At 46.1% G+C, this 27102-nt stretch overlaps 3 protein-coding genes and 1 long non-coding RNA gene across 6 annotated transcripts in view; 2 read left to right on the forward strand and 2 right to left on the reverse strand.

Moving 5' to 3' along the window:
• Positions 1–5839, forward strand: part of sugt1 (SGT1 homolog, MIS12 kinetochore complex assembly cochaperone) — a 16930-nt gene extending 11091 nt beyond the window's left edge. The window contains exons 11-13 of the mRNA XM_089008398.1: positions 1876–1966; positions 3327–3499; positions 4546–5839. Of these exons, the coding sequence (XP_088864524.1) occupies positions 1876–1966; positions 3327–3499; positions 4546–4647 (366 nt within the window). The 3' untranslated portion in view covers positions 4648–5839. The remainder of the gene's footprint in view (positions 1–1875; positions 1967–3326; positions 3500–4545) is intronic.
• On the reverse strand, positions 4546–12238 carry LOC148891581 (leukocyte cell-derived chemotaxin 1-like). The gene is made up of 7 exons (XM_089008399.1): positions 11897–12238; positions 11634–11774; positions 9667–9807; positions 9275–9388; positions 8669–8819; positions 8274–8374; positions 4546–6733 (listed from the first exon to the last, which is right to left on the reverse strand). The coding sequence occupies exons 1-7, from the start codon at positions 11966–11968 to the stop codon at positions 6512–6514; spliced, it is 942 nt and encodes a 313-aa protein (XP_088864525.1). The 5' UTR covers positions 11969–12238; the 3' UTR covers positions 4546–6511.
• On the forward strand, positions 6620–26816 carry LOC148891582 (uncharacterized). 3 transcript variants are annotated; one of them, XR_016116453.1, is made up of 5 exons: positions 6620–6757; positions 9065–9165; positions 9250–9416; positions 9639–9842; positions 26628–26816. It is a non-coding gene; the product is annotated as an uncharacterized LOC148891582 (long non-coding RNA). The 3 variants fall into 3 exon arrangements; XR_016116451.1 differs by lacking the exon at positions 6620–6757 and having other exon boundaries at positions 8841–9165; XR_016116452.1 differs by lacking the exons at positions 6620–6757; positions 26628–26816 and adding an exon at positions 11656–11774 and having other exon boundaries at positions 8841–9165.
• On the reverse strand, positions 12867–16948 carry LOC148891583 (protocadherin-8-like). The gene is made up of 3 exons (XM_089008301.1): positions 14360–16948; positions 14054–14279; positions 12867–13726 (listed from the first exon to the last, which is right to left on the reverse strand). The coding sequence occupies exons 1-3, from the start codon at positions 16763–16765 to the stop codon at positions 13371–13373; spliced, it is 2988 nt and encodes a 995-aa protein (XP_088864427.1). The 5' UTR covers positions 16766–16948; the 3' UTR covers positions 12867–13370.
• Positions 26817–27102: the final 286 nt, after the last annotated feature.

Consider the following 27102-nt stretch of genomic DNA (forward strand, 5'->3'; position numbering starts at 1 on the left):
TGGTCCTGTTGATTTGAATCAGGTGCGTTGCTCCTGGGAGAGCTGGAAAACAGGCAGGACGGCGGCCCTCGAGAACCGACTTTGGACACCCCTGCCATAAGGACTGTAGGAAGGATGGTTAGCCTATCTTAATAGGCTTATGCCCAGGGACAGACCTCTCTTCCTGTGTAATGAAAGTCCGGTTAGGCATCTTTTAAAAAAAGTCCGGTTTCATCAGCGTTAAACACTTGATGAGGAACGTAGCCTTCTTCTTCCACCATCTTGAGGAATGATTCCTTGTAAGCTTTATCGTCAGAACTGGCTGCCTCACCATGACGAATACAACTATGAAACACTGTACAACGCTTAAAGTTCTCAAACCATCTGTGCCTAGCCTTGAAATCACCAATGAATGATGAACTTCCAGGCTGCCTCTTGACGATATCCGAGTGCTTTCTCTGCAAAAATTTTACCTAGTTCCTCATCAATTGTGTTCTGTTTAGCTGGGTTGATAGCTTTTTGCATAAAGTGTCTCAAGGAGCTTTGGGCTGTAGATCTTAGAAGTTGTGATATTGCAACAGCCCCGATGCGGGCAGACACACTAGAAACTTCATTAATAATCAGATTTTTTTTTATTTATTTATTTTTTTTTTAATGATCTTGACCAATCACGTGCGGCTTTCACCGAAGACTGGGGGCGGGGAATAGAGGACAAAAAAAGTCGGCTGCCATTTCCAGCTCCTTGTTAGGAGAACGGGCTCGTTCGCGAACGACACATCACTCATTGTGGCGCTCCATGTGTTTCCCGAAAAATAGTTTGTATGCCAAGATTATATTCTCACGGATTTAACGTTCATAAGGCGAAATGTTCATTAGCTAAAGCGTTCGTTCGTAAGCCGAGGTATCACTGTATATGTCGTCTTCTTCTCCCTTTCATAATTTTGGTGCTGCAAATTGGCAATTCCTCCATTGTGAGACAAATAAAGGTTTTCTTATCTTACTAATAAATCGGTAAACGGTGTCCCTTAGTCCAAAGCCGCACGTCAAGATAATTAGTTGGCTCGCAAGTCTTTTTTTTTCTTCCTCCACCCCTGTCTGCACTCGGTGCCACTCTTCCCCGTCATCAGCGCTTGTCCACCTCCGATTCCCTCTCCAATCTTGGCACCCTCATAAATGAAGAAACACATTGCCCAGCAGAGCAGAAATGTTCCCTAATTGCACTGACATAACCAACGCCTCCTTCCACATTCACACACATCCACATAAAGTATCAGGCGCACACGTCATTAATGAGTGATGGTGATGGGGGGATTTACAATGGACTGTAGCTTGCGTGTTTCATTGGTATGTACCCTGTCAGGGAAGCTCAACATTAAATGCATTTCCATGCCAGGGCTTGCTGCATTGTTTTCCTCTTCTCATGTTTTCTTGGTCTAATGATTTGGATCAGCTTCTTTAGAATGCCACCAGACATGCACACACACACACACACACGCACACACACACACACATCAGTCTAGCTCATTCCATTTCTCACACTAGCCCCCTGGCTGACAGGCGTCTCGTTAGTGCAGTATGTCTGTCAGCGCGGTGCGAGATGGAGCTGTGCCCCCGCATATCCCCGACGTGTCGTTCTCGCGCGCTCTCTCATTCTCCATCTCTTGTCGGCCTCTCACGCACGCGCACAAAAGGTGCCCTCTCACCGAGCCCCAGTCGATGATGGCTGGGAACAGCCACTCTCTCTGGCCTCAATAATGATCAAATGTCATGTATCTTCCACTCTGGTGCAAGTGTTATTTTTGTCCCCACGCGCCAAAGAAAAACATTTTGTTACACATTGTTGTCTCCCTTGTTCTACCCCCACCATCCCCGGCTTCCCCTCCCCACATCTGTCAGGTGGAGATGAAGATGAAGAAGAGAGACGGCATCAGATGGGAAAAGCTAGAGGGAGAGGGACAGGACTCCAACATCAAACACTTCAATCCAAGTCAGTCTGTGATTTTTGCATTTGTACCACCTTGGCGTGATGGTAAAAATATGGACAAAAAGGGACTTCTGACAGCTTAATATCAACTTGGTATTTTATCCCGCGTTGCCAAAAGGATTAATCGTTTTTGCAAGCGCATACACTGATGCAAAAGTTGAAGTGTCCAATCAGACTCTCCGCTGCGTTCAAGCAGCTCAACCTCGTGTGCTTGTTTACTACTGCCACATTTAAACACAAGCGTTGACAAGCCACATTATGAGATGACACCGCTTTGGGGTCCGCGCTTGCCCCCAATATGTCTGCTGCTTATTTGGTGCCTTATTTATGCAAATCTGTGTCTGGATTACTCTCATCACCCTTCCCGTTCGTCTTGTTATTGAAGTCTTGCAAGAAATGCAGAAACCCGATGATTTGACCCCTCGCCATTGAAATGCAAAATGAAAAAAAGGGGGTCAGAGATGGGTTAAATGATTGGATTGGATTCGATGTACCTTTATTCGTCTTGCATAGGAGAAATTTACATGCTTGGGTGCCATTTTGGACTTCAATAATTTATATATGTTGAACCGTCGCGGCTTGGAATTGAAGCGGATTTACGTGAGACATGAGATCTCTTTTCGTCAATGGATGCTACAGCTAGTTGTTTGCTTTCAACATTTAGCTTGTAGTAGACATGCACATTTCACCATGACGTCCCCGATGCACGGGTGAAAAGGATACTTTGATCCTCTCCTCTTTCATTTAGAACTGCTTCATGTAATAGAGGCTAGAGAAAGTGCTTAAGAATGAATGCCTCTCTGTCTTTGTTGTCATATTATTTGTTATTTAGTTTTTTTTTTGTTCTTTTGACTTCAAGATGGCGCCGCTAGAGTGGCTGCCTTTTATTTTGTTTTTCTACTTCTTCCTTTCCTTTCCTCTTACTTTCATCACTTTGCTGCTGTGAAATGTAAATTTCTCCACTGGCAGACTAATAAAGGTTAATTCAATCCAATCAAAAACAAAAGTGTTAGCAAGTGATGACTTAAAAATGATAATTTCCACATATGTCCAAATACTTTGCTCCAGTGAAATATATAAATAAATAACCAGATCAATCCAATAATTTAAAAGCGCAAAAACTGACTTTTTTGTATGCAGGTCGCAAAGTGACAACCGCAAGGACAGAGTTGCGCTGTGTAGATGGCCGTATTTATGGCACTTGTTCCCTATTTTCATTTAACTCAACTCAAGATGTGTTGAGACTTTGGGGGAATCTGACGGTAGCTTGAAACTCGTCAGTAACTGTGTCACGTTAAAAACAGAAAGGTCCAAAGTTAGGTTTGGGGGTTAGCGGGATGCTAATCATCTTTGTCGTTAACAGATGAGTACCCGACATCGAGCCAGCACAGCCACAAATGGGACAAGATGGTGGTGGATATCAAGGAGGAGGAGAAGAACGAGAAGTTGGAGGGCGACGCGGCCCTCAACCAGCTCTTTCAGCAAATCTACGCCGATGGCTCGGACGAAATCCGGCGCGCGATGAACAAGTCTTTTGTGAGTAGGGACGACGTGGCTCTGCGTGCTTTTGAATTCCGATGCACTCGTAGCGAACAGAGTTGTCGAGAGACAAAACGCAACCCACACTGCCTCTTTCCCCGTCGACACAAACACGAACATGATTTTTTTTTTCTTTCCCCGCCAGCAGAGGATTACAGCACACCTCGTCTTGTCGGTTGTTGTCAGAATGTACTCGGATTTAGTGTGAACTAATGCACTGTGACAAAAATACAAAGCGGGAAAAAATGCGTCTTGCGAAATACGGTGGAGTCTCCAAAGAAAACTAATGGTCGCATATCTGACTAAATTCTCACAAGATGGTGAGGAATGGAGGCATAGGAATGCAGGTCACATGGTGCAGGTTGTTTGAAGCGGTGCGGTATGAGTTGTTTGCAAGAAAAACTTTTAGCTTTAGCCCACATGTGTTAATTAATTCATCAGCATGAAGTTCTGACTGTAAGCCGACTGAATCTTCTGAGTTGGGTTAAGCCCTCGAGTGTTTTTTTTAATGAATAGTACCAGTACAGTACTGCTGCCGTCAACTAATTGAAGATATAAGTGTTTTGAAGCAAGCAGGTATTGCTTAACGAAGCTGCTTAACTCATTCACTGCAAGACGATGTGCAAAAAATGTGTCCACTCCAGGGCCAGGGTATTTGTCATTTTCACTCAAATTGCAGGATTCACATAATATTCCGTTTTAGGACTACATAAACATTCAATTAAGCGTAAGAAACCTTAGACTCTCTTCTTTCATCAGAAAAAACAAGAGTTAATTCCTTAGTTATATAGGTCTGGAGCTTGACATGGGAGAGGATGTCCAAAATACAACGCAATACATACATATTGGTTGATATAGCACTGTAACAGCAGCTGAGGCTGTAACAAAGCTCTATCAGCACCCCTGCAAGAATAAACAAAATGGCAAATTGCTTTTCAATTCTTCAATAAATTTGGGAATGGCAGTGAATGAGCTAATGAAGTAGCTACCCCATTCCCATGCCGTGGTTTATATGTTTTTTTTTTCTACCTATACCTGCGCAGACGGAGTCAAATGGCACAGTCCTGAGCACCAACTGGAAAGATGTTGGCAAGAGAAAAGTGGAAGTCAGCCCACCGGATGATGTGGAGTTAAGAAAGTACTGAACACCCCCTTCACTCTTTCTCTTCCCCTGCTCTCCTCCCTTCCCCCTCTCTCCGTTTGACCTGAGCGTTTGCGAGCTCACCCTGTGTGAAGTCCAGCATAGGGGCTTTCAAAACTTCTCACTTTCGGCCGAGCGCGGTCTTTCAGAACAGCGCCGTCCGTGTTCACTCAAGCAACTCATTTCACCGACTCGTTTGGGCTCAGCCTCGCCGTTGCGTATTTTTAGAATAGCTGAGGCGTTGGATGGCTAGGGGTCAATATCATTTGGAATGTGCCTTTGGGCAAACCTCTGCTCATATCCCATTATGAATAGAAAAATCCATTTTTTTTTTTTTTTGCTTTTGTTTTGGGCTGTACATGTTCTTGGCATGCCATCCCTGTCCTTATAAACAAAAATTCAGATACCCACTAATATAATTATCAAATTAATTACTTGATTAATCCGTAAATAAATAATCAAATAAGGACGTGTGTTTTTTTTCACATGATGACGCCGATATCCGAATTATCCAACCGGAAATTGCGAAATAGTGGTTGAGACCAAATATTTTCCAAAATTCTACATAGATGGCGACGGGAAATGCACCTTATGGTGGTATTGACTCATTTGCATCCATTTTGATCCGAACAGTATTTTATGATGCAAGAATGTTTGTGTTTTTTTTGTTTGTTTTTTTCCACACGGACCCGAGCTAGCAAACAACTATTTTGGGAAACAAGTCATGAGTGATGTCATGTGTGATTCAATCGCCGTGTTTTTCCAATGACTGGAGACTTGCATTATGTATTTAAAATCTGCTTTTGAGTGACATTATGATGAGTTGACAGTATTTTAAAACACTTGTAGCAAGCAGTGTAAAAGGCAAAATCGTTGAATATCGCGATTGCCCAAAATACTTGTGGCTAAGCTTCATGACAACCAAGTGAGTTTAGTACACAACGGCATACCACACATTACCCCCCCCCCCCTCCTCACCGCTTTGTTCATGTAAATACACCAGAAAGATTTCAATGATATAATAAAGGAGCAAGAATATTAAAAAAATGTCAAGACAGAGCGGTATTTGGATTTTTGAAGTGATTACTTGGGATTTTCTTTGATTTTGCACACACGCTCGGTAAAGGGTATTTTTCCCCGCTCATTCTGCCGGTGTGATGCAGTCCTTTGTGAAAATAAAAGCATTCTTGTTCTTCTCAGCGACGCCGTCGCGTCTTTTGTTATGTCTGCCAATTGTTTCGGACAGGTTGAATGTCTAGCTGGGAGGCTGGGGGAATTTTCTTGACATCTGCAAAGGCCTTAACGCGGTGGCTGTCTTGTCAAGATATTCGCCCAGGATACTTGACACATCCACAAACTCAACGCCCTCATCCTTACCCTCACCCACGACCCAGGCCTGAAGCGTCACCGTAACATCAAAAAGAGCTAAACGCTTTGCATCATGGGTAAAATTGGGTAGCATGACGTTCAAGTCTCATTAAAGTTCACCGAAATGCAACTTTGACATGAAAGAACTCGCTAGGAAAACTTCCTGTGTGGCAGCTCTCTCTGAAGTGATATGTCGCACGGGGATGTCTCCCAATGACCCGCCGCCTTCCACAGATCATGAAATAATAAGGTAATTTTTCAACATACCAAATGTTTATTCTGAGATTATTGCACTTTGAAATCGCCGCCCCGATAACAGTTAAAAATACATTTGGATGAAGAGTCTTCTACTTCTGCGGAAAAGGAGTCTGGGGGGGCATGCAGGTGAGAATTATTCCTCATACAATTGATTAGATTTTCAATTAAAAAATGCTGACATTTTTATTTACATTCAACAGAATGGCAACCGGCCAGGTTGCGGTTTTCAGGTGGGGGGCGGTTTACACAATGCCCAGAATACGCGCCACCCACCAGTTGCAAGGCATGATGACCCGACAGGCCACCCGACAGCCTCTGTAATGGTACGGCCAAGGGTGGTAGCCCCCGAGCGGCTCACAGATCCTCTGGCAGTGCGTGTAACTGCGACGGCACTCCCGGCAGCAAACCCCCTCGTGGTCCAGTCTGGGGTCGATGTTCATGGTATCCTCCCCCTCTAAGTTTCTCTGAAGAGGAAGCACAGGACTGTGGTCAGTGTTTGAGTCGCGGCAAAACATGAGCGGAGATCGATATTTGTTTACTGAGCAAAACTATAGGGACTACTCAGAAAATTAGACTATCACAACAAAGTTAATTCATTTAAGGAGTTCAACTTAAAAGGTGAAATGAATATAGACGCTCCCCAACTTACGAACAGGATACATTCTGAACAGTCGTTCGTAAAGGTGAATTTGTTCGTATGTTGCTATAGTGCTTTATTTTTTATGGAATGTATATTTAAGGCTTGCATAATTAACCTGTATTGGTTTGTACGAAAAAAATAAACATTTAATAAAATATATGCAACTGGAAAGAATGCTACATATGTTAGAGAGAGAGAGAGATCGTTTAACAATAAAAATGTCAATGTTCTTATGCTGAAGATACGTTTACACACTCGGTTACTGCAACGAACCGGGCAGAGGAAGCCAGATGCGGGGTGGATTCCGGGCGAGCTCTCACAGCACCTCACGTTGGTATTAGCGGCGGAAAGAAGCACCACCCGGAAAAAAACATGCAATACAAAATTTAACTTACAGCATCTCTGTCCGAACGTTTTTCGACATACCCGCAAAAATGTTCGTATGTACCGTTGTTCGTAACTCAAATGTTTGTAAGTACACAACATGCATTGCAAGATATTTCAAGCTTTTATTTGTCAGAATTTTCATTATTAGGGCTTAAACTTTTTTTCAAGCAAATGGGGGCTCAACCAAGTACTGAGTACACAAACTGATACTTTTCTGATGGCATTTCATAGATTGAAACTATTTTTTTCTCTTTATTTCATGTGATATTCAAATTTTTTGAGACTCTGATTTTGCAGTTTTCAGAAGCTCTTAGCCATCATAATCAAAATTCTCACAAATAAAAGTTTCAAATATATTGCAGTGCATGTTATGAGTCAAAATAATATATTCACCTTTTAAGTTGAATTACTTAAATCAATGAACTTTTTAACGATATTTTAATTTTCAGAATAGTACCTTTATAAACTACAATAATTTCTCGCATTCTTAGTTTTTTCTGACTTTATTTTATAAACATCCCTCATTGTCATTTTTTACTGTTGCCCCCCGCCCCACTCACCCACCCAACCACTTTGAAATTTGGAGTGCACTAGGTTGGGTGTAAAAGAATTCAGAGGAAACCGAGGGAGTCGTGCATCAAAGGTACAAAGGTGGGGGCAGGGGGTGTGAGCTCTGTAAAGCAAGCAGGCCAGATTGGGGGGGGGGGGGGTGAGCGTGCATGGAATTATTCATAGAGCCTCTGCGCCGAAAGGAAAGTTGTCCTAAAGAGCCCCGTGCATAAAGAAACAGATTCGGTCAGATTTGCATTGACATTTCACCGCCCTGCGCCGTGACCTCGGCATCTGCTGCTGTGAGAACCCCCCACCCCATCCACCCCCAAAGGGTCCTCGGGTGAACTGCCAGATCTGAGCAGACAGTCGTGGCATGACAAGCGGAAAGGAGGGGGGGTGTATTTGCACCTCTATGCGTGACTCACCTGATAGGGGTTCTCCGGGTTGAACTCTGCCTCCACGTCTTCCTCATCCGTGGGTGCCTGACGGCGCTGGCGGGGGGCAGCCCCTGTCTTCCTTTGTCCGCCTGCATGACATCACACGTTTAGGGCAGCGGGGATGGTGTCAGATCGCAAACTTTTGGCAGTGTTTTCAAGTCTCGTGAAGAAGAAAGTTTGGGGATTTTTTTTTTCAACACAAAACAAAATAATGGTGGCCAACAGATGGCCCGGGGGCCATCTGTTGGCCACTGTCCTTTTTCAGTGGCCAGTGACGTGGCCAGTGACGTGACATGACAAAAAAGTGAATTTGGAAGACTTCCCGCATGCGTTAGCAACATTCATCCACGCTTTGGTGCTAACCGAGCTGCGTGATTGCTTACTCTTGGAGTAGGTGGGACGGAGCCAGAAGATGGGCAGATCTCCACACAAATCTTTAATCTTCTCACTCAGGAAAGCCGAATCCGCTAGCGGTGCCCCGGCCGCCACCCAGACGACGTCATCCTCAAACTTGGCCGGCAGCACCTCATCCTCCTTTGAGAAGAAGAAACGAGCCTTCGATTACCGCGATTTATCACACGAGCCTTTTTCAATGAACGTTCTATGCCCTCTGAGCCGCAACAAATCAAGCGAGTGGTACACTCACCTGCCCCTCACTCACACCAGGCTTTGCTAGGAATTAAATTTCACTCTAGTGCAATTGTATGCAAATACGTTGCAGAAATAACCCGCAGTCATACAGTCTAACGTTTTGTTTGCTCTGCGTCGTCCCCCACCAGGCACAAGTGAGGGCAAAAGTACTCCTAAATCGTGGCTGGGGCCCTGCCCTGTGTGTTGTCCAACCCTTCCGGGAGAAACACACCTGAATCAAATCATCAAGGTCGTTCTCATCCTGAGTCAGAGTCGAGGGGGGCAGGCGTGCCCATTAAAACTAAAACTAACATCTACATGTTGCCTCTTCTAGGACCTACACAGAAGACCAAACCCACCAGGTCAAAGGTCATTGAGTCCCGATCGAGGCCATCCACATCAGGCAGGCGGGCCTTCACCTGTGTCTTGATGAAGCACTTTTCACCCCCTGAAAACCGGATCCCTGTGATTCCCTGTAGGGGGGGGGGGGGGCAAAAAAAGGTATTATTAGGTATTCCTCCCTTTTTGGTCTTGATTACTACAACTAGGCTACGTATGTCCAAGAAGAATGATAATTGGAGAAAATATTTGCTGGAGACTGAAATATAGTTTACCCCCACCCATAAAAAAATGTTGACATGTGATATTGATTTACTATTGTTGAAAATCAGTGCATGTTTGAGTCACATTCCTAAAATTGTGTACTGTTATTTCCACACGCAGGCACTCCCGGAGGCGTTTGCTCGCTCACAATCTCAAAATCGTGGACCTCCACGGCCTCGTCTGCCCCGCTGCCCGTGCTGAACTTCTCCATGTTGTTTTCCGTGTCGATCTCCATCGTGCCTTCCTCCACTTTGCCATTGATGCTCATGCTGTAGTGGACGTTGTACACCTGCGCACAAAACAAAATGCAGACCGGCGTGAAAGGTAGGAGATGTGCTACCATGTCGGGCTAACGTTTGCTTGTTGGCTAAGTGCAAACTCATTTTTAGCCACGGGCCATATTGTCATTACGGTTTCCACTCGGGGGCCAATAGAATGTCTAATTCCCTCCACATGTTACATATAGAGCACACAACAAATTAATGAATAACTGGTTTTCACATTTGAAATAAAAAATAATGATTGTTATTGTCGTTTACATGGGCCGATTAGAAATTTTGGTTCACACTTTACCAAACATAGAATTTAAAAAGTTTGATTTACTTTCACAGGCCGAATAAAAGAATGTGGTCGGCCAGATTTGGCCCTCGGGCCTTGACTTTGACACCTGTGGTGTAAACGATCTTGCTGAAACAAGGGACTGCTTCAAAATCTAAACTGTCAAGAGCAGTGGTGCTTCACCCTTTTCCTTGTTCGCACCCCATTCAATTCACCAACCAGTTCTCACACCCCCTTCCAGGATTGATGAAAAGCAATATTGATATCATACAATACATATTGATTTATACAGCGCTTTAACAACAGCAGAAGCTGGAACAAAGTGCTTAACATGGACAACTATCATATACAGAAAATGAAATGTATTATTATTAATAATCATAACGTGTAACAAAACCGTCATGTATTTAATTCTTTATTTAAATGACTGAAAAATTAAAACTACTAAAAATACAAATACATAACACATCTTATCTATTATATATTAAATAATTATGATAATCATCATTGGTTTACTTTAAAGCTATAAGGCCTAATTAGCATTATCACTAATGCCAATTAACACAACGACTTCTTGATTTCCCAATGTTTTCCCTTTTTTTCAGTTCACTGATCATTAGCCACGAAAAATTGTCAATTTCTCCCAGGGTATCCTCGCACCCCCTAGGAAGCATTCTCCCACCCCTTGGGGGGGGGGGGCTACTGGTCTAGGGACAACACTTGCAAGTGCGTTGTTGTGATTGTTGCTGTTTTGTTTTTTTTTGTTTTTTTTAAAGTGGATGAATTAACATGCATTTAAAAGGGCCCTCCATTTTATTGTTGATCTCCACCATAACTATATTGATTGTTGACTCAATAACGTTGACCTTGTGATCAATGGTTGGTTTATTGCTGATCAAAGGGTAGCATTTAAGCGAGGCCCGCCACTGGCGCCACTTTGTTTTGTCCTTCTCTCCGACATGTACGCTGGATTGATTTACATTCCCCTTCCCAAATGAAATACGGGAAAATATAAAATTGCAACCCCAGAGACAACTTTTTCTTCAGTTCACGTGTCAATCATGGGAATATATTCTGTATTTTTTTGACAAACATATCAGCCTTCTTTGTAAATACCAGCACCACCAGAAAACAAGCTTCCCCCTCTCCTCTCACACACCTCTTGCCCCTGGAGCATCAGCCGGACCAGAGGAGGACCCCTCACCACCACCACCACCCCCTCATCCTTCCACGATCCTCCTCATATAAACAAGGGCCCCATTCATTGACTCAGTCGTGAAACATGTCTTGTTTGACTTCGATCTGTGTGTTTTCTGAGGCTGCATAAAAAAAACAGCCTCCAGTTTGGAGTCTCACCCCAACCTTAAAAATATAGAGCTTGTGTCAAATTAAAAAGTCAATTTTGCTGTGTGCACTTTGGAACATTTTCCAAAATAAAGTGACGGCACAGCAACTGCCGCTGCAACCAGATGGAATTGTCGAGCGAAGCGGACCTGATGTCCCATTTCGGAGCCTCATCATGAGACACGCTTGAAGTCACAGCAACAGGAGCCTTACATGTTTTTCGCTGTTGTTCCAGAAGTAGAAGGCTCCAATGGCCCCCAAGAGGAGTAACAGTGCCCCGGCGATGAGCACCGCGATACCGGCCTTTAGGATGCGCCCGGTCGCTGCGGGTTTCGCCGCCACGCTGGAGTACGCCTGCAAAAATAAATCAAATAAAAAATGAGGGTGAATATGAGAAGAACATCCCAAGCATTTGAAAGCGTGTCCACAATGTTTCCCATGCCGAAACCATTTTGCCTGAAAGAGTCGATTCGTACCGGGGGCATGAACTGCTGCATGTCCTCCGGTCCCGCCGAGGCGATCGGTACTTTCTCGGAGTTCCTGGCCATGACTGGAGCAAACACCTGAGGAGCCCCGTGACACTTGCTCAACGTCTCTCTTGCTCACACCCCAACCCCCACCAGCCCTCTTTCTCTCCCTCTGAGGGGGAATAGGGAGGGTGAAGCCACCCTCCCTATCATGAAGACGCCTGCTCTCCGGATCTTGTTGCACATGACGTGCGCTGCCACCCCACCACCACCTTTCAAGACCCACCTCTTCAACATTGGTTTTTACCAATTTTCCAATATTTGCGAAGAGAGGGAGGGGAGGGGGACGCAGGGAGGGAGGGAGACTAAGAGAGAGGGCGGGGGGGGCAAGAGAGATGGAGAGAGAGGGTAGGGGAATGGGGGAGAGAGTGGGAAAGAAATAGAGCAGGGAGACAGAGAAGTGAGAGAGATAGAGGGGGAACAGAGAGAGAGAGAGAGAGAATGGGAGATAGGGGCACAGAGAGCGAGACAGCAAGAGAGAGGGGGCAGGTAAAAGAGAGGTTAGGCGAGAGAGTGGGTGAGAGAGATGAGAGAGGCTGGTTGAGAGGGGGGGCCAGAGAATGAGAGAGAGGAGAGAGAATGGGAGAGAGCGGTGGACAGAGATATAGCGAGAGAGAGAAAGAAAGGAGCGGTGAAAGACAGAGGTTGGGTGAGAGAGAGAAAGAGAGGGCGAGAGAGGCTGTTTGAGAGAGGGGGTGAGAGAGAGAAAAAAGGAAAGAGAGGCTGTTTGAGAGGGGTGAGAGAGAGAGGGCAAGAGAGGCTGTTTGAGAGTGGAAGCAAGAGAGAGGGGGTGGACAAAGATGGAGAGTGAGAGAGCAAGAGGGGGGGCGAGAGAGGTGGGTGAAAGAGGGAGAGCGAGAGGCTGGGGGAGAGAGATGAGGGAGGAGATGGACAGAGAGCAACAGAGAGAGAGAATGAATGAGAGGGGGGGGGCAGAGATGGAGAGGGAGAGACAAATTTTGTCTTAAAAAACAGCCTTTTTTGGTGCAGTATTTCAAAGTTTATTTTCTGTTGCAACGTTGTGGTCATACAAAATCTGTACAAATATGGCATGATACATTCAGACCATTTCATACATCATAATTCATTTGAATCATATGTTGGAGCCCCCCTCGCCCCAAACCCCGAAAGCCAAACCGTAGTCGTCGAGTTTAAATAGAAGCATGCTTAAAGATCTGTATTTACACGGCTCTGCATAATTATGGCTTTTATCAAAAAATAAAATCTCTGTCTGTACAAAAACTTGCATATCATACAATTGGTGTCAATCCGAGCAGTAAATCTCAAAGTGGGTAAATTAGATTTTTTTTTCTTTCACATGAAGCACAAACATGACCATAGAAGCCCACAAATATCTTTTTACACCTTTCATTGCCAGGGCTGCTTAAATTAAATATATATTTTTCAAATCAACGTAGTCTTTTCAAGCATCGTTATTGTCACAGCGTGTCGGACTGGGTGCGTAAACGGGTATGGTGACATCACTGCAGACCTCCTGGACCCCCACGGACCTGGCAGGCGTGATCATGACGTAGTCGTACTCCCTGTCCAGCACCTTTTCGTACACGCTCTGCAGGCCCACAGTTTTGGGGATGTGCGCTTGGTAGTAGTTGTCCCTGCGGTGGGGGTCTCGAGGCAAAGAGGCCGTCTTGGAGTGGCTGCCGAAGGAGGAGACGGTCGGGGCTGGTGAGGGGGCCGCGTTGGTTCTCGCCGCTGTTGGGCTCCAACAGCGATCTGAATGACCCAGGACTTTACACTCGCTGGTGCAAGCCCACAATGCTAGGGGGGAAAACAAGGAGAGGAGTTAGTTTGTCTCGCAAATTGTGATGATGATGTCAGACAAAAGTGAATGAAGCACAAAATGCTTTAATCAACCCCCCTCAAACACCCACAGCCATGAAAATTAATTGCAGAGGATTCCTTCTTCACTTAATTAAGCTAATCAATGCAAACGGCCATCAGGGTTGATGAGTTAACGACACACGTCTGCCGTGTTGAGATGTGATGCTAACGCTCGTTTGTTAGCATCCGTGTACGTGGCCGAGACCGATCCGAGGGGGACCACAAAAGCCAACCTTGAACCGTTTCCCCTCCATTTTTCCTCACCATTCGGCACGCCCATCTGGGGGACGGATGCGGGGTCTTTCTTCAAGCCGTTGTCCCCACTCACATCGCTGTCGCTATCGTTGAAGTCGCTGTCCCCCTTCCCGCTATCTTTGCCGCTGAAGGCCGGATCCCTGGCGGAGATGGTGGCGTAAGAGTTGCCCTTCCAGATGGTGATGGGCCTCACAGCCTCCTTCCCATTCCCGTAGCCGGGAAGTGTCGAATATCCCTGCAAAAGAAATGAAAAAGTTCAGTTTAGCTAAACGCCCCTCGCGGTTTTCATGACCGAGCAGAAAACGGCGCACTCACCTCATGTTTATTCCCTCTCGGTTTGCTATTTGTGTCCGAGTCGTAAACGCAGGGGACCTCGCTGCCGTCCTCGGAGGCCGAGCACACTTCGCCACCGCCCCCGCCGTGTGCCTGGCTGCCGTACGAGTGGCCCTCAAAACCCGGCGCCACCGCCCCCGTGGGCAGAAGCGGGTTTCCGGCCACGTGATTCCGGCCCCGCCCCGGCGTGCCTTTTTCCCCGTAAGAGTCGCTGTCTTCTCCGGTCTTGTCGGCACGGCGGCGGTTGCAGGTGGTGGCGATGAGTATGATGGCAAGCAACAGGAGGGTGCAGCTCCCTGCCAGAACGACGATGATCACCACGGACAGGTCCCACTGCGCGGGCGGGGCCCCACCGCCGCCCGCCTGGTACACGGCATGGTCGCTCGGCACGGATCCGGCGATGATGACAAAATGCAGCGCGGCAGTGGAGGTGAGGGGCGGCCTGCCGTTGTCGCTCACTGTCACGGTGGCACTCAAGGTGTCGTCCGCGTGGTGGCCGAGCGCCCGCTTCAGGTAGACGTCCCCCGTGAGTTTGTTGACAGAAAAAAGGGAGGATTCGCCGTTGGCCAGGTGGAAGGAAAGCTCAGAGTTGACCCCCTCGTCCGCATCGCGGGCTTTCACCCGCGTGATGACGTAGCCACTCGGGGCGTCCCGCGGCAGGACCACCTCGGCCGAGCCGTTGTTGAGCACCGGGTGGGTGATATGGGGCGCGTTGTCGTTTTGGTCCACAACCCTCAGGAAAACGTTGGCGCTTCCGGAGAGGGGCGGCGAAGCGCCGTCGCTGGCTGTGATTCGAAGCTCCAGTTGCTTCATCACCTCGTAATTGAAGCTTCGCAGTGCGTAAAGCGAACCGCTGGCAGGGTCCAGCGACACAAACGTGGAAAGGGGGGAACCCATGAAGTAGGTGTCCGCCAGTTTGTAGGTCACCTTCCCGTTGGGTCCCGAGTCTGGATCCCGCGCCACCACTGTGGTGATGTACGCGCCCGGCGCGTTGTTCTCCACCACCGCCACCTCGTATGCTGGCTTGCTGAACGCCGGAGCATTGTCATTCTCGTCTGTGAGCCGGATGGTGTACTGGGTGATGGTCCTGAAGGGGGGTGAACCCAAATCCTCGGCCACCACCGTCAGGTTATACTCTGGGATTTTCTCCCGGTCTAACAGTCCGGTGCTGACAATCATGAAGCTGTCTTCGTATGCCTGCTGTAGTCTGAAGTGATCGTGTCCGTAGAGGGTGCAGTGGACTTGGCCGTTGGCTCCAGAGTCTCGGTCCGAAGTACTGACCAAAGCCACAAAACTCTCCCGGGCTGCCGCCTCGGTGATGTAGGCGATCCCCGCGGTGATGGATGTCATGGGCGTGATGGAGATCTCCGGCGCGTTGTCGTTGACGTCTTGCACCTGAACGACGATTTTGCATATGGTCGGTCTGGGGTTCGGACCCAAGTCGGCGGCCTGGATGTCAAACTCGTACGTGTTCTTGGTCTCAAAGTCCACGGGGCTTTCCAGGGTGAGTCTGCCGCTTTTCCTGTCCACTTTGAAGAGTTGGCGGATCTCGAAGGGCACCTGATTCCCAAAGCCGTAGACCACCTCCCCGTTCAGCCCTTCGTCTGGGTCTTCCGCGTTCAGATCCAGCAGTAGAGTCCCCACCGGGGCGTCTTCCGCCAAGTCCACGGAGAAACTGCTGCGGTCAAAAACGGGGCTATTGTCGTTATAGTCTTTCACCTTGATGTTGACCCGCATGGTTCCCGAGCGGGATGGGTTCCCGCCATCCACGGCGACCAATTCGAGCGCGTAAGATGCCTGAGTCTCCCGGTCCAACTCTTTCATGAGGACCAATTCTGCGTATTTCACCCCGTCGGCCCTGGTCAGGACGTCGATGGAAAAGTGGCTGTTGACCGAGATCTGGTAGCTTTGGATGTAGTTGGCCCCGACGTCGTCATCCACGGCAAAGTCCAACGGGATCCGCATCCCCACGCCGGTGTTTTCCGAAATATCCACGGTGGCCTCTTTGCGAGGGAACGCCGGGGAGTTGTCATTGATATCTTTGACCTCCAACTCGACGTGAACCAGCTTGAACTGTTCCTTGGAGAAACTTACCACGTCGAACGTGATGAGGCACCGCGGGCTGCGTTTGCAGATGCGTTCCCTGTCGATCCTCTCGCCGATACTCAGCTGCCCGTCGCTCTCCCTCAGACGGACCAAAGATGAGTTGAACTGTTTCATCATTCTGAAACTGGAACGGGAAGCGGCGGAAATGTCCTTGGCCAAGTTACCTATCACCGTGCCGGGGGGGTCTTCCTCGAAGGTTTGGTACTTGACCGTCTTTGCCTTTGCGACAACCGCCAGGCTTGTCAAAGAGACCAACAACAGCAGCCACCTTTTTCCCCCCATTTTTGTTTTTAAACACCAAAACGCTAAGTCAGCAATATGTCAGGGGTCCAATTAGTATTGACAATTTATGCCGTTATACACCCCCCCTCCACTTCAAATCAGAGTCATAAATGTCCCATGTGTAGCCGATGCGCTCCTCTCTCCCCACCGTGGGCGACACAGTGCAAAGCGAGCCGCAGTCTCCGCAAATAGGTTTATACGCGCAGGCATGCAAATGAGCCTCACCATGGCCAATCAGGGCTTCGAAAGCAATCCGGGGGTGGGGGGGAAGCAGGAGATGGGAACGGGAGAGGAGGGGGTAACTCCTGAAAGACCTCTAAACCCCTATAAGAGATTCCTCGACTGTCAAAAAGCTCGGCATCCGGGATGTGGGCTCAATTCTGCGCGTGATTTAGCACCCGCTATAGTTTCCAGCGCTTGTTGACGTTAAATGAATCCTGGGGGGGGGGGGTGCAGGCAAGGCGCAGTGTCCCCGGGCTAGAGGACAAAACATTTGAAGCAAAGCGCGGGGGGGGGGGGTGCTGTCCATCCGTAGATTTATGTTTTGACATGGTTGCATCCCGCGTGTGCATCTCAAAAACTGGACAGCGGCTTTCTTCTGGAGTGCAAAGATAAGAGGACACTTTTTTTTTTTTGCGGAGTCATCAAAAATGTGTTTCTTATGGATTTTTTTGTACACAAAATTATAGAAAAAAACTGATATCCATGGGAATGCGCTCCAACCGTTGTCAGCATCCTCCTTTCATTGCTTCTTTTATTCCTATTAATAAATTCCATAAACTCGCTCCGCCGTCTATTATCCTCCGCCCTCCTGCACCCTGGCGTGTTGTAATCCAGTAATTGTTTGCCTTTCAGCCTCAATCTGATGCAAGCAAAAAAACAGCGATTTGAACATTGATCTGATTCTAATTTGAGATCAGATCACGAGATATCTTGCGCGCCATAGGGTGGCTTATTTTTTTATGTTCTTTTTTTTTTTGAATTAACGTCCCCTATGAAATACGACGACTTGGCCTCGCCTGCAGGAACATATTTTGCAGGAGCAGGTGAACGCAAACGCGTTACAAATGGGATTTGGCTGTCGAGGCGGAGGGATTATATCAAAGGCGTATGAAGCCCTCGTTAGTAGTCGGCCTATAATGGCACGGCGGGGGCTCCCTTTGCAGCCGTCCGCTCGGCCATTGTGGCCCCCGAGCCGGTCTGCGGGGACCCCTAAGCCTCGCCGCCTCCACGCAGACCTCGTAGGAGCATAATGAGGCAAAGCCACATGCAACCTTTGTCCCCCCTTCCTTCCTACCCCCACCCCTCAATCCCCTTTCATTACAGCGAGATGGCAGATGAATTGCTCTGGACGCGAGGCTCCCACCTATTAAAATATATTTAGAGAGCGCATGGGGGCCCCCGTCACGGCTCTTTAGGAGAATTTTCTTATTCTCTCCATCCATCCACCCCTCTCCTCCTTCCCTCTTATGGAGGAGCAACACTCGCCCTGCAGTAGAAGTTAATATCACTTGGCGTGTTCTACAAAGAACCCATCTGCCACACAAAGTCAAATAGGAGACACGTGAATGGACATCGTCCATCGTCTCGCCTCGTCTTCCCCCCGTAACACTTTTTGTACACGACATACTTCCTTTTTTTTATAAACAGTAAAGTCTCGTTATATCGATATCGGATATATCGATAGTCCCGGTTATATCGATACTATTTCTATGCACACACGGAGAAAATTACATGCAAACAGGGTCGGATATATCGATAGTCCCGGTTATATCGATATTTTTTCGGACTCCCTTGAATATCGATATAACGAGACTTTACTGTATATAGTTTTTTAACTCATTCACTGCCTGACGTGCAAAAATTTGTCCACTGCAGTGCCAGGGTTTTTGTCATTGTCGCTTGACTTCCACGACCCACAGAATATTGAGTTTTATGACTACATCAACGTTCAATTTGGCATAAGAAACCTGAGACTCTCTTGTTTCATCAGAAAAAAAAGAGTTAATTCCTAAATTATGTGTCTGGAGTTATATGAGCTTGAACTGAGGGCGGCTGTCCAAAATACAATGCAGTACATACATATTGGTTTATATCGCGCTTGAACAACAGCTGAAGCTGGAACAAAACGCTAACAAGGAAAAAGGGAAATGAAGCCCCTTGTTGAAGAGAAAAACCATAGCCAAAGGCTATTGGTCAGCGCTTTATCGGCACGCAAGCATGAAAAAAACAAAACCCGGAGAAATTCAGGAATGGCGCTCTACATCATATTTTCAATTCCCGAATAAATTTATGAATGGCAGTGAATGAGTTAATGGTTACGAATCACCAGGGTAGCACGTTTTTTTAGTGTTTTTTTTTTTTTGTTCTCGAGCTTCACGTGGTCCCACCGTGATGAGCGCTCTCACATCAGTTTAGCATTTCACATGCTTCTCTCTCTCACTTCTTTTTTGTATGCAAGCTGGCGCTCACGGAAACCCGCGCATTCCAACTCTCACACTCAGCGGCGATCCAAAAGGGCCAATCAGATGCAAATTAGCACCGTGTTGCATTGGGGATTGCGTGTGCATCCCTTAAAAAAAAGAGCCAAAAAGGGAAAAGGCAATGGGGGTGGGGGGTGGGGGGGCAGTCATTTGAAGGACACCCATCTTGAAAAGAGAACCTGGTCATGTGATGGCCGTGTCGCTCTGGCCCGTCTGCACGCGAGTTGCACAATAGTAGAATTAGAAAAGCGTCTTCAAATCCCATCCATTCTTCACGGGATGTATTAGCATTTCTTTTAGCATAAATAAATACATCTTTTGAGAATAAGCCCCCCCCCCTTTCCACTCCACATCTCTCTCCTTTTTCCCCCATTGTGCTTCCATTTGCTTGAGTAATCGGATGGTATTTTGAGGCAGTGAGGCTGCTGGGTCGACCTCTTTTTCTTGTCGGGGGGGGGGGGGGGGGGGGGGGGGGGGGGCTTAACTCTTTGAGATGGAAATCGCCGATTTGCCCTCTTTTGTCCACCGCATAAGTAGTGCGGGTAGTGGTAGAGTGGGGGGAAGGGGGGGGTGCGTTGAGACCGCAATGAGCTTACGGTGGGAGGGGGGTGAAATCATCGATCACAACTCCTCGCTCACCCCCACTTTCGGCTAACCTTTGCTTAACTCGCGTGCCGTCACAAGCGGCTCACTCCTAATTGGTTCCCATCACTAATTATCCAATTATCGCCTCTCCGCCACAGAGAACCGCTCTCAGGGGTTTGTGTGTGAATGGCGGGAGGGGGCGTCGCGGGCTCAGCCGCGAGTAGAGATGAAAATGATTAGTAGTGAATGCAGCAAGTGGGGCTGACCTGAAGTGAAAGAAGTCTCTAAAGAGAGGAAAACACTTCACTTAGTGGGACAGAAGCGCCCGTGATGGTCTTAAACTCTTAAGGAAATTGAAAAACGTGATGAAGTGGCGTGAGGATCAATCGGAGATTTGTGTGTGTGCATATGTGTGTATGTGTGTGTTCCCTGCTGAACCATCCAAGCTAAATCAAACTCTTAGCTCAGAAACTATCTCATCATAGCAGTTATCAAACATAGTATTAATCTAATGGACTGGGGCTGCTTTTCTCCTTCCGGACGTTGTTGACTTCTTGCCATTAGTGAAAGGAACAATGTTGCTTTTTGTCACCAGAATCCGAACGGTGAATATTCAGGCAAGCATATTGAACTCAATCGCTGCCAATCCCTGAATTTATTCGGGAATTGAAAAGTGTGATGTGGAGAGCGCCATTCTCAAATTTGTTCGGGTTTTGTTTTTTTCTTTCCGGGGGTGCCGATAAAGCGTAGGTCAGACCTCTGGCGATGTTTTTCCCTTCCATGAGGGGGCAACATTTGCCTTTTGTCAATTTTAGAGCTTTGTTACAGCTTCAGCTGTTGTTAAAGCGCTATATAAATCACTATGTATGTATTGTATTTTGTACGGTTGGCCCCATTTCAAGATCAGATAACTCCAAACCCATATAACTTGGGAATTAACAATTTTTTTTCTGATGAAAGAGGAGAGTCTAAAGTTTCTTCCACTGAATTGAATGTTTATGTAGTCCTAAAACTCAATATTCTGTGGATTCTGCAATTTGAGTGAAAATGACAAAAACCCTGGCACGGGAGTAGACACATTTTTGCACAAATGTCTGGCAGTGAATGAGTTAAGGTATGATTTTTATGTGTATGGGGGAAAAAAATCATTCGAACAATCACCAAATCGCTAGTTTATACCGTATGTGTTTACCTACATGACAAAAGGGGCAGTAGTGTTGGCGCCCTGCGACTGGCTGGTGACCAATCGGGGTGTAGCCCGCCTTGCTTCAGCTCAACTTTGATGTGGAGCCAAAAACGGACGGAATACTTCTCGAGTCTGCATTGACGTTACGCTCCCTAAATTTTAATAGCGATCCACGCGTAATGAAAGCATCACGGGTCGTTTGGAAGCCTGCCGTGAAAAGGGCGGCGTCGTGGATTGGCATTGGAATGCCGCCATCTTGATAATGTCCTTTTTACTCAAACGTTCAGTGTCCTTTTGATTCCGAGTTAACTCCTGCGCCCATCCATCACCTTGTCGCCCATCTGTCGCTAATGGCCGCAAACACTTTGAATACATTCCTCTCGATTAACACAACGGTTAACACCTCATGAATACAGCCTTTTTACGTCCGTGCGCAGATTGAGGGGGAAACTTTAGGGTCGGTGCTGTAACTGGTGTAAAGAAATCTGTCCGCGGACACTCCCGCTTCCCTTCCACTTCATTGCCCGTATTGTGCGCGGGAGCGCGCAATCTGTGCGGCCGGCTCCGCTCGGCCCCGCCGGCTTTCTAATGACTTTCCGATGGTGATTTAAAAGCTGGCATGGCCCATCTCCCCCCAAAAAAACTCCCCCCTGTCCCCTTTCAGTGCTTCTGAATCTGTTGTCCTTTGGTTTGGGGCTGTTCCCACTCCCCATTCTGGTGTTCTGAGGGGGGTCAGGAGGGAGACCATAAAGATTCCCACATTGGGATCAAGTAACATCTGACATGTGTCCAACTTTCCCCTTCCCAAGTCTGCTTACTTAATTGTTTCAGGACGACCTAAAAAATAACGGAGAGTTTGCAGGTTGAGTGTATGCGTGGTTGCTATTTTCACCTGATGTTTTTGCGGGAAGCCAGATTGTGTTTGGCATTTGGAGGAACAGATGGGGGTGTGGGGGTTGATTTAAGATGAGCATTAAGGCAGGCGTGTCAGACGTTTGGATATCACTCATGTGAAGTCATGTGTCCAATTTTTGTTTTTTTTTAGCTCCACAGTGTACAGACGCTCCCCAACTTATGAACGAGATATGTTCCGAGCGTCGTTTGTCATGAGAATTTGTTCGTAAATTGCTAGACAGACATTCCCCAACTTACAAACAAGATATGTTCGGAACGGTTGTTCGTAAGGTGAATTCGTTCGTAACTTGCTTCAGTGCTATATTTTGTATGGAATGTATGTTTAACGCGTATATAAGTATATTTTATGTTTATATACATATGTTTAAGGCTTGTATAAGTAACTTGGTTTGTACTGAAAAATAAACATTTAATAAAATATATGCTCTGTAAAGATACAGTGCATAAATATGAACTCGATACACAATTTTGAAAAAGGAGCATTGTGTAGTATTTCGTCATGGCGGTCCCTGCGCGACTGCCTCTACAGCAGTTCCTAAGCCTGTTTGAGTGCCTTTCCATCCTACTATTTTATTTATGTATTTGTCCAAATGTGCTTTGTGTATTTTTGTCCCCAAAACCTACAGGCAGGATATAGGCATCTTCATTTCTGCTCATCTCCATGATTATTTTACTTTTTTGTGACTCCTGTGAACGGGGTAACCACTCGCATACGCGATCCCATTGTTTCCGGTCGAGACCAGCTGCTAGCATGGTGGGCTAGCAGCCGCCAAACCAGACATCGAGCTGAAGCTGGAGAAAACGAGGCTTTCAGGCTGGAAAGGATCGCTGAAGAAGATACTGACATGTCCTCCCGTCCGGCATTATGAGGAATGTGAGATCGCTCCCGAACAAGATGGACAAGCTAGCGGCGCTGACGCAACATCAGATGGAGTACCGTTGCACCAGTTCGCTGCTCCTCACAGATACACGGCTGTCGGCGATCACTCAGGACACACACACGCTGAGTTGGATGGAGGGCTTCCACCTCGTATGTGCGGACAGGGATGCAGGAGCGGTAAGAAGAAAGGAGGGGGATTTGCTGTGTTTGTGAACGACAAATAGTGAAATCTTGGGTACATCACGATCAATGAGAAACCGCACTCGGGACATTAAAACATTTCTCTGCTTAGCTGCAAAAATGTTCGTATCTAGCGTTGTTTGTAACATGAATGTTCGTAAGTAGGGGAGCGTCTTTACATTTAAAACAAAAAAAGCACACTGATGGGGTGAACAAGTCAATCAATGGTGGGCATTACATTTATAGAAGTGAGATTTTTCTTCATTAGCGGCGGTTTTTTATGTTGTATTTGTCAGAATGTGTGTGTGGGTATTCATTACTGTCATGCGCATTACAGATACTATACTATTCTGGGTTTATTGCACCCGTTGCGTCGGCAGCTGAAAGAGAAAATTGATCAATCTTTAATTTCTGAAGAAAATAATGTAACTTTCCCTGTTAATGGGGTATTTGAGACCAATATTATGTTCTTCATTCATTTTCCGTGCCGTTTAAGGAAGAGGGCAGTTTGTTCATGCAGAAAATGCATTCTTTCGAATGCAGTTGGCCCTGCTTTGAGCATATTTTTCTTTCCTTGCTTTCAAAGACTTTACAAAAACAATCAGTAGAAAAGACAATTTTAATCATTTATTTTCATTTGTTTCTGTTTAAATAGTCTTTACGTGTTGATAGGCTACGTTTCAGAAGGACAACGATGACCCAGGTGCTGGGACGAGACAAAATAACAGATGACAGTGACGCGGACATGTTTCTTAACACAAATTTAAGAGTTGCTCGAGGGAAGTCGTTCTTGTCAGGGAAGGAATCCAAATGCTTGTGTTCAAGTTTGGCCGAAAGACGCAATTCAAGGCGGGCTGGTGGGGAGTGAAGACGGGAAGCTGGCTGGAGATGAAAAATGCAGACGGTGGGATTAAATTGAAGAATTCAAAAACAAAGTAGTCATTAAGTGGCTGGAAAAGCAAAGTAGTTGCTATTTGTTGACAATTTGGCTGCGGGGTGTCGTCCAAGAAGGAAAGGTGATGAAGAGGTGACGGGGTGATATACACGTGCAGGTTTTCGTGGCCAAGCGGTTTTGAAATCAGAGTTTCACGTTTCTTATTTGAGTACAGTACTCCTTATGTTGTAATGTTAACATTATGTCCAATAGGGAAAATCATCAAAAATAGGTTTGGAATGGTCACAAATTTTTACAAACAATATTTTCCTCATGGTACTTTGCTACAGTAAATTAAATAAATACATAACTTTGTTTAAATCTATTTAATGACGCCTCTGATTATCACACCCCACCCCCCAAAAAATATTACAATGTTTTTTTTTTTTTTTAATGGATTGGATTGACCTTTATTAGTCTCGCAGTGGAGACATTTACATGTCACAGCAGCAAAGCTATGAAAAGAAGATGAAAGGAATGAAAGAAGTAGAAAAACAAAATACATGAGCTTTAGGAAAGGCAGCCATTCTCGTGGTCCCCTCGTGAAGTCAAAATGTAAGCAGGCGTTGACCTTAAAATGATAAAATCCTCATGTGACCCAATACTTTGCTACAGTAAAATAAATAACTTTTAAAATGTATTTTAATGACATCTGCTCATCACAACCCCAAAAAAACTTTAGTCAGCGGTGACATTAAAATGATAAAATCCTTATGTGAATCGCTACTTTGCGACAGTAAAATAAACACATGGATAAATAAATAAATACATAGATAAATAAATACATTTTACAATGTATTTTAATGATATCTGCTCATAACCCCCCAAAAGAATTTTAGTAGGTGGTGACTTTAAAATGATAAAATCCTCATGTGAACCGATACTTTGCTGTAGTAAAATAAATACATTGATAAATAAATCTATACATTGTAAAAAATGAACATTGTAAAGAGCAATACATTGGGGAGACTCAACAAATTCTCAAAAAAAGACTTTATCAACATCGCAGGGATAATACTAGTGGGTCTCAATCGGCAGTTCATATGCACCTAAAAGCTAGCAACCACTCATTTGACGACAATGACATTAAAATCTTAGCGAAAGAAAATAGATGGTTTGAAAGGGGAGTAAAAGAAGCTATTTTCATAAAACAGCAAAACCCTTCACTAAATGGCCATGGTGGGGCGAGGTTCAATTTGGATCGTTCCTACAACCGATTTCTTAGGCAACATAGGCTTAGTTGTGCTGAACGAGGTGATACCAGATCAAATGGGGCAGTCAGGCCAGTCGTAGACCACATACTCAGGTAGGACAATAGAAGTAAGCAGTCAGGACAGTAGAAGTAATCAGTGTAGCCGCAGGGAGTAGTCCTCTGCTCCCACCAACCTGAGAGCAGGGACCAATCATCACATAGTCCGGCACCGCCACGTCTGGACAGTAGGGATATATATATAGGGCAAAAACTACCAGCAAAAAGATTTTAGTTCGCTGACAAAGCCTCTTGGATAAGAAGCGAAACTTCCGACACCTTCAAAGAAGTACAGATGATTGCTGAAGAAACCTTCTCATCAATAGATAAATAAATAAATAAATACATTTTAAAATGTATTTAATAACACAGCTGCTCATCACCCCCCCCCCCCAAAAAAAAAAATAGTAGGCGGTGACTTTAAACTGATAAAATCCTCATGTGGCCCGTTACTTTGCGACAGTAAAAAAAATTGAATTTAAAAACTTTATTTAAAGTCCGTACTTTTGTGACACATCTGATCATCACCCCGCCCTCCCCAAAACAAAATGTTAGTAGGCCGTGACTTTAAAATGGTAAAATCCTCATGTCACCTGATACTTAAAAAAAGTCATAATGACACATCTGATCATCACAGCCCCCCCCCCCCAAAAAAAAATGCAATAAAATAACTTTGGGGCTGTGTCTTTACCGCTTAATGATTCCAGTCACGGCCAGAATCTTATTTAGCGCTTTTAACGTTAAAACAATAACCCACTAACCTACTTTATAGAGCGTATGAGTCACATGAGACCATCGCGCAGTTGCCAAGGTGGAGATACTTCCCAAACTATTTGAGAAGAAAAACTCCCACTCTCACTTACTTTGTGAATCCTCTGTGTTATCTGCATTCCCACTCCTCTCCCACCTTTCCTCCCACCACCCCCACCCCCGATGCTCTTTTACAGTCCCCGCAGTGCTATTTAGAGCATGGCGCGCCGCCATATTAATGTGACTAAAAAGGCTCGAGCAGGTAGCACAAGTCCAGCTGGCCGCTTCCAAGCCAACGTTTACGGATTCACCTTCGGCATGCACCGCTTAATCATTCCCTTTGAACATCCCGCCTCGCGCCTGCTATAATACAATGCAAAATACGAGGGTGCGGGGTGCGGGGCGCCCCGCATCGCTTTCTCCTGAAGCACACAGGCTCCTCGCATGCATAAACGGGTTGCCGACTGTAGCACACGGCGAGCTCTGTGCATCCTGTGCCGACGGGACTTTGAAGGGAGCGCGTCGAAATCCCTCGGGAACAAACATTCACTGAAGAAGAATAACTTAACCAGGCTGCGTTCGACAAACACGACTCCCGAACCAAATTGGAAAAAAAAATAAAACAAAACAATACGATCGCCACTTGCCACTTGACTTGATCAATATTTCACAAGCATCTCATTCTGCTTTGTTCATTCAGGGCACGAAATGGCTAACGAGGTGATTCTGCGAAGACGCAGCAGCCGCAAAGGGAAGGTGACAAGACGCAAAGCATCTGCGGTATCAGTGCCTCAAAAGCCCCCCACCCTCCCCTGAGGAGGCTGCGGAGGACCGCTTGATACTCTTCTGAGCGACACTTAGGAATGAGGACGCCTGCCTCCGGAGAACGCAAACGCCCCCCCCCCCCCAGCCCCTCTGATGTGGTATGTCAAAGTCCTCATGGATCGAGATCGCACTTTTGAATCATTATTTACACTCCCTTTTTTAACTCATTTACTGCCAGACGTGCAAAAATGTGTCCACTCCGGTGCCAAGGTTTTTGTCATTGTCACTTGAATTCCAGGACCGACAGAATATTGAGTTTTTGAACTACATAAACATTCAATGCAGCATTAGAAACCTTAGACTATCTTCTTTTATCAGAAAAAAGAGTTAATTCCTAAATTATATGGGTC

The sequence above is a fragment of the Hippocampus bargibanti genome, linkage group LG11, assembly GCF_051943395.1.
Source record: "Hippocampus bargibanti isolate YZ-2025 linkage group LG11, ASM5194339v1, whole genome shotgun sequence".
In the NCBI taxonomy this organism is placed as follows: domain Eukaryota; kingdom Metazoa; phylum Chordata; class Actinopteri; order Syngnathiformes; family Syngnathidae; genus Hippocampus; species Hippocampus bargibanti.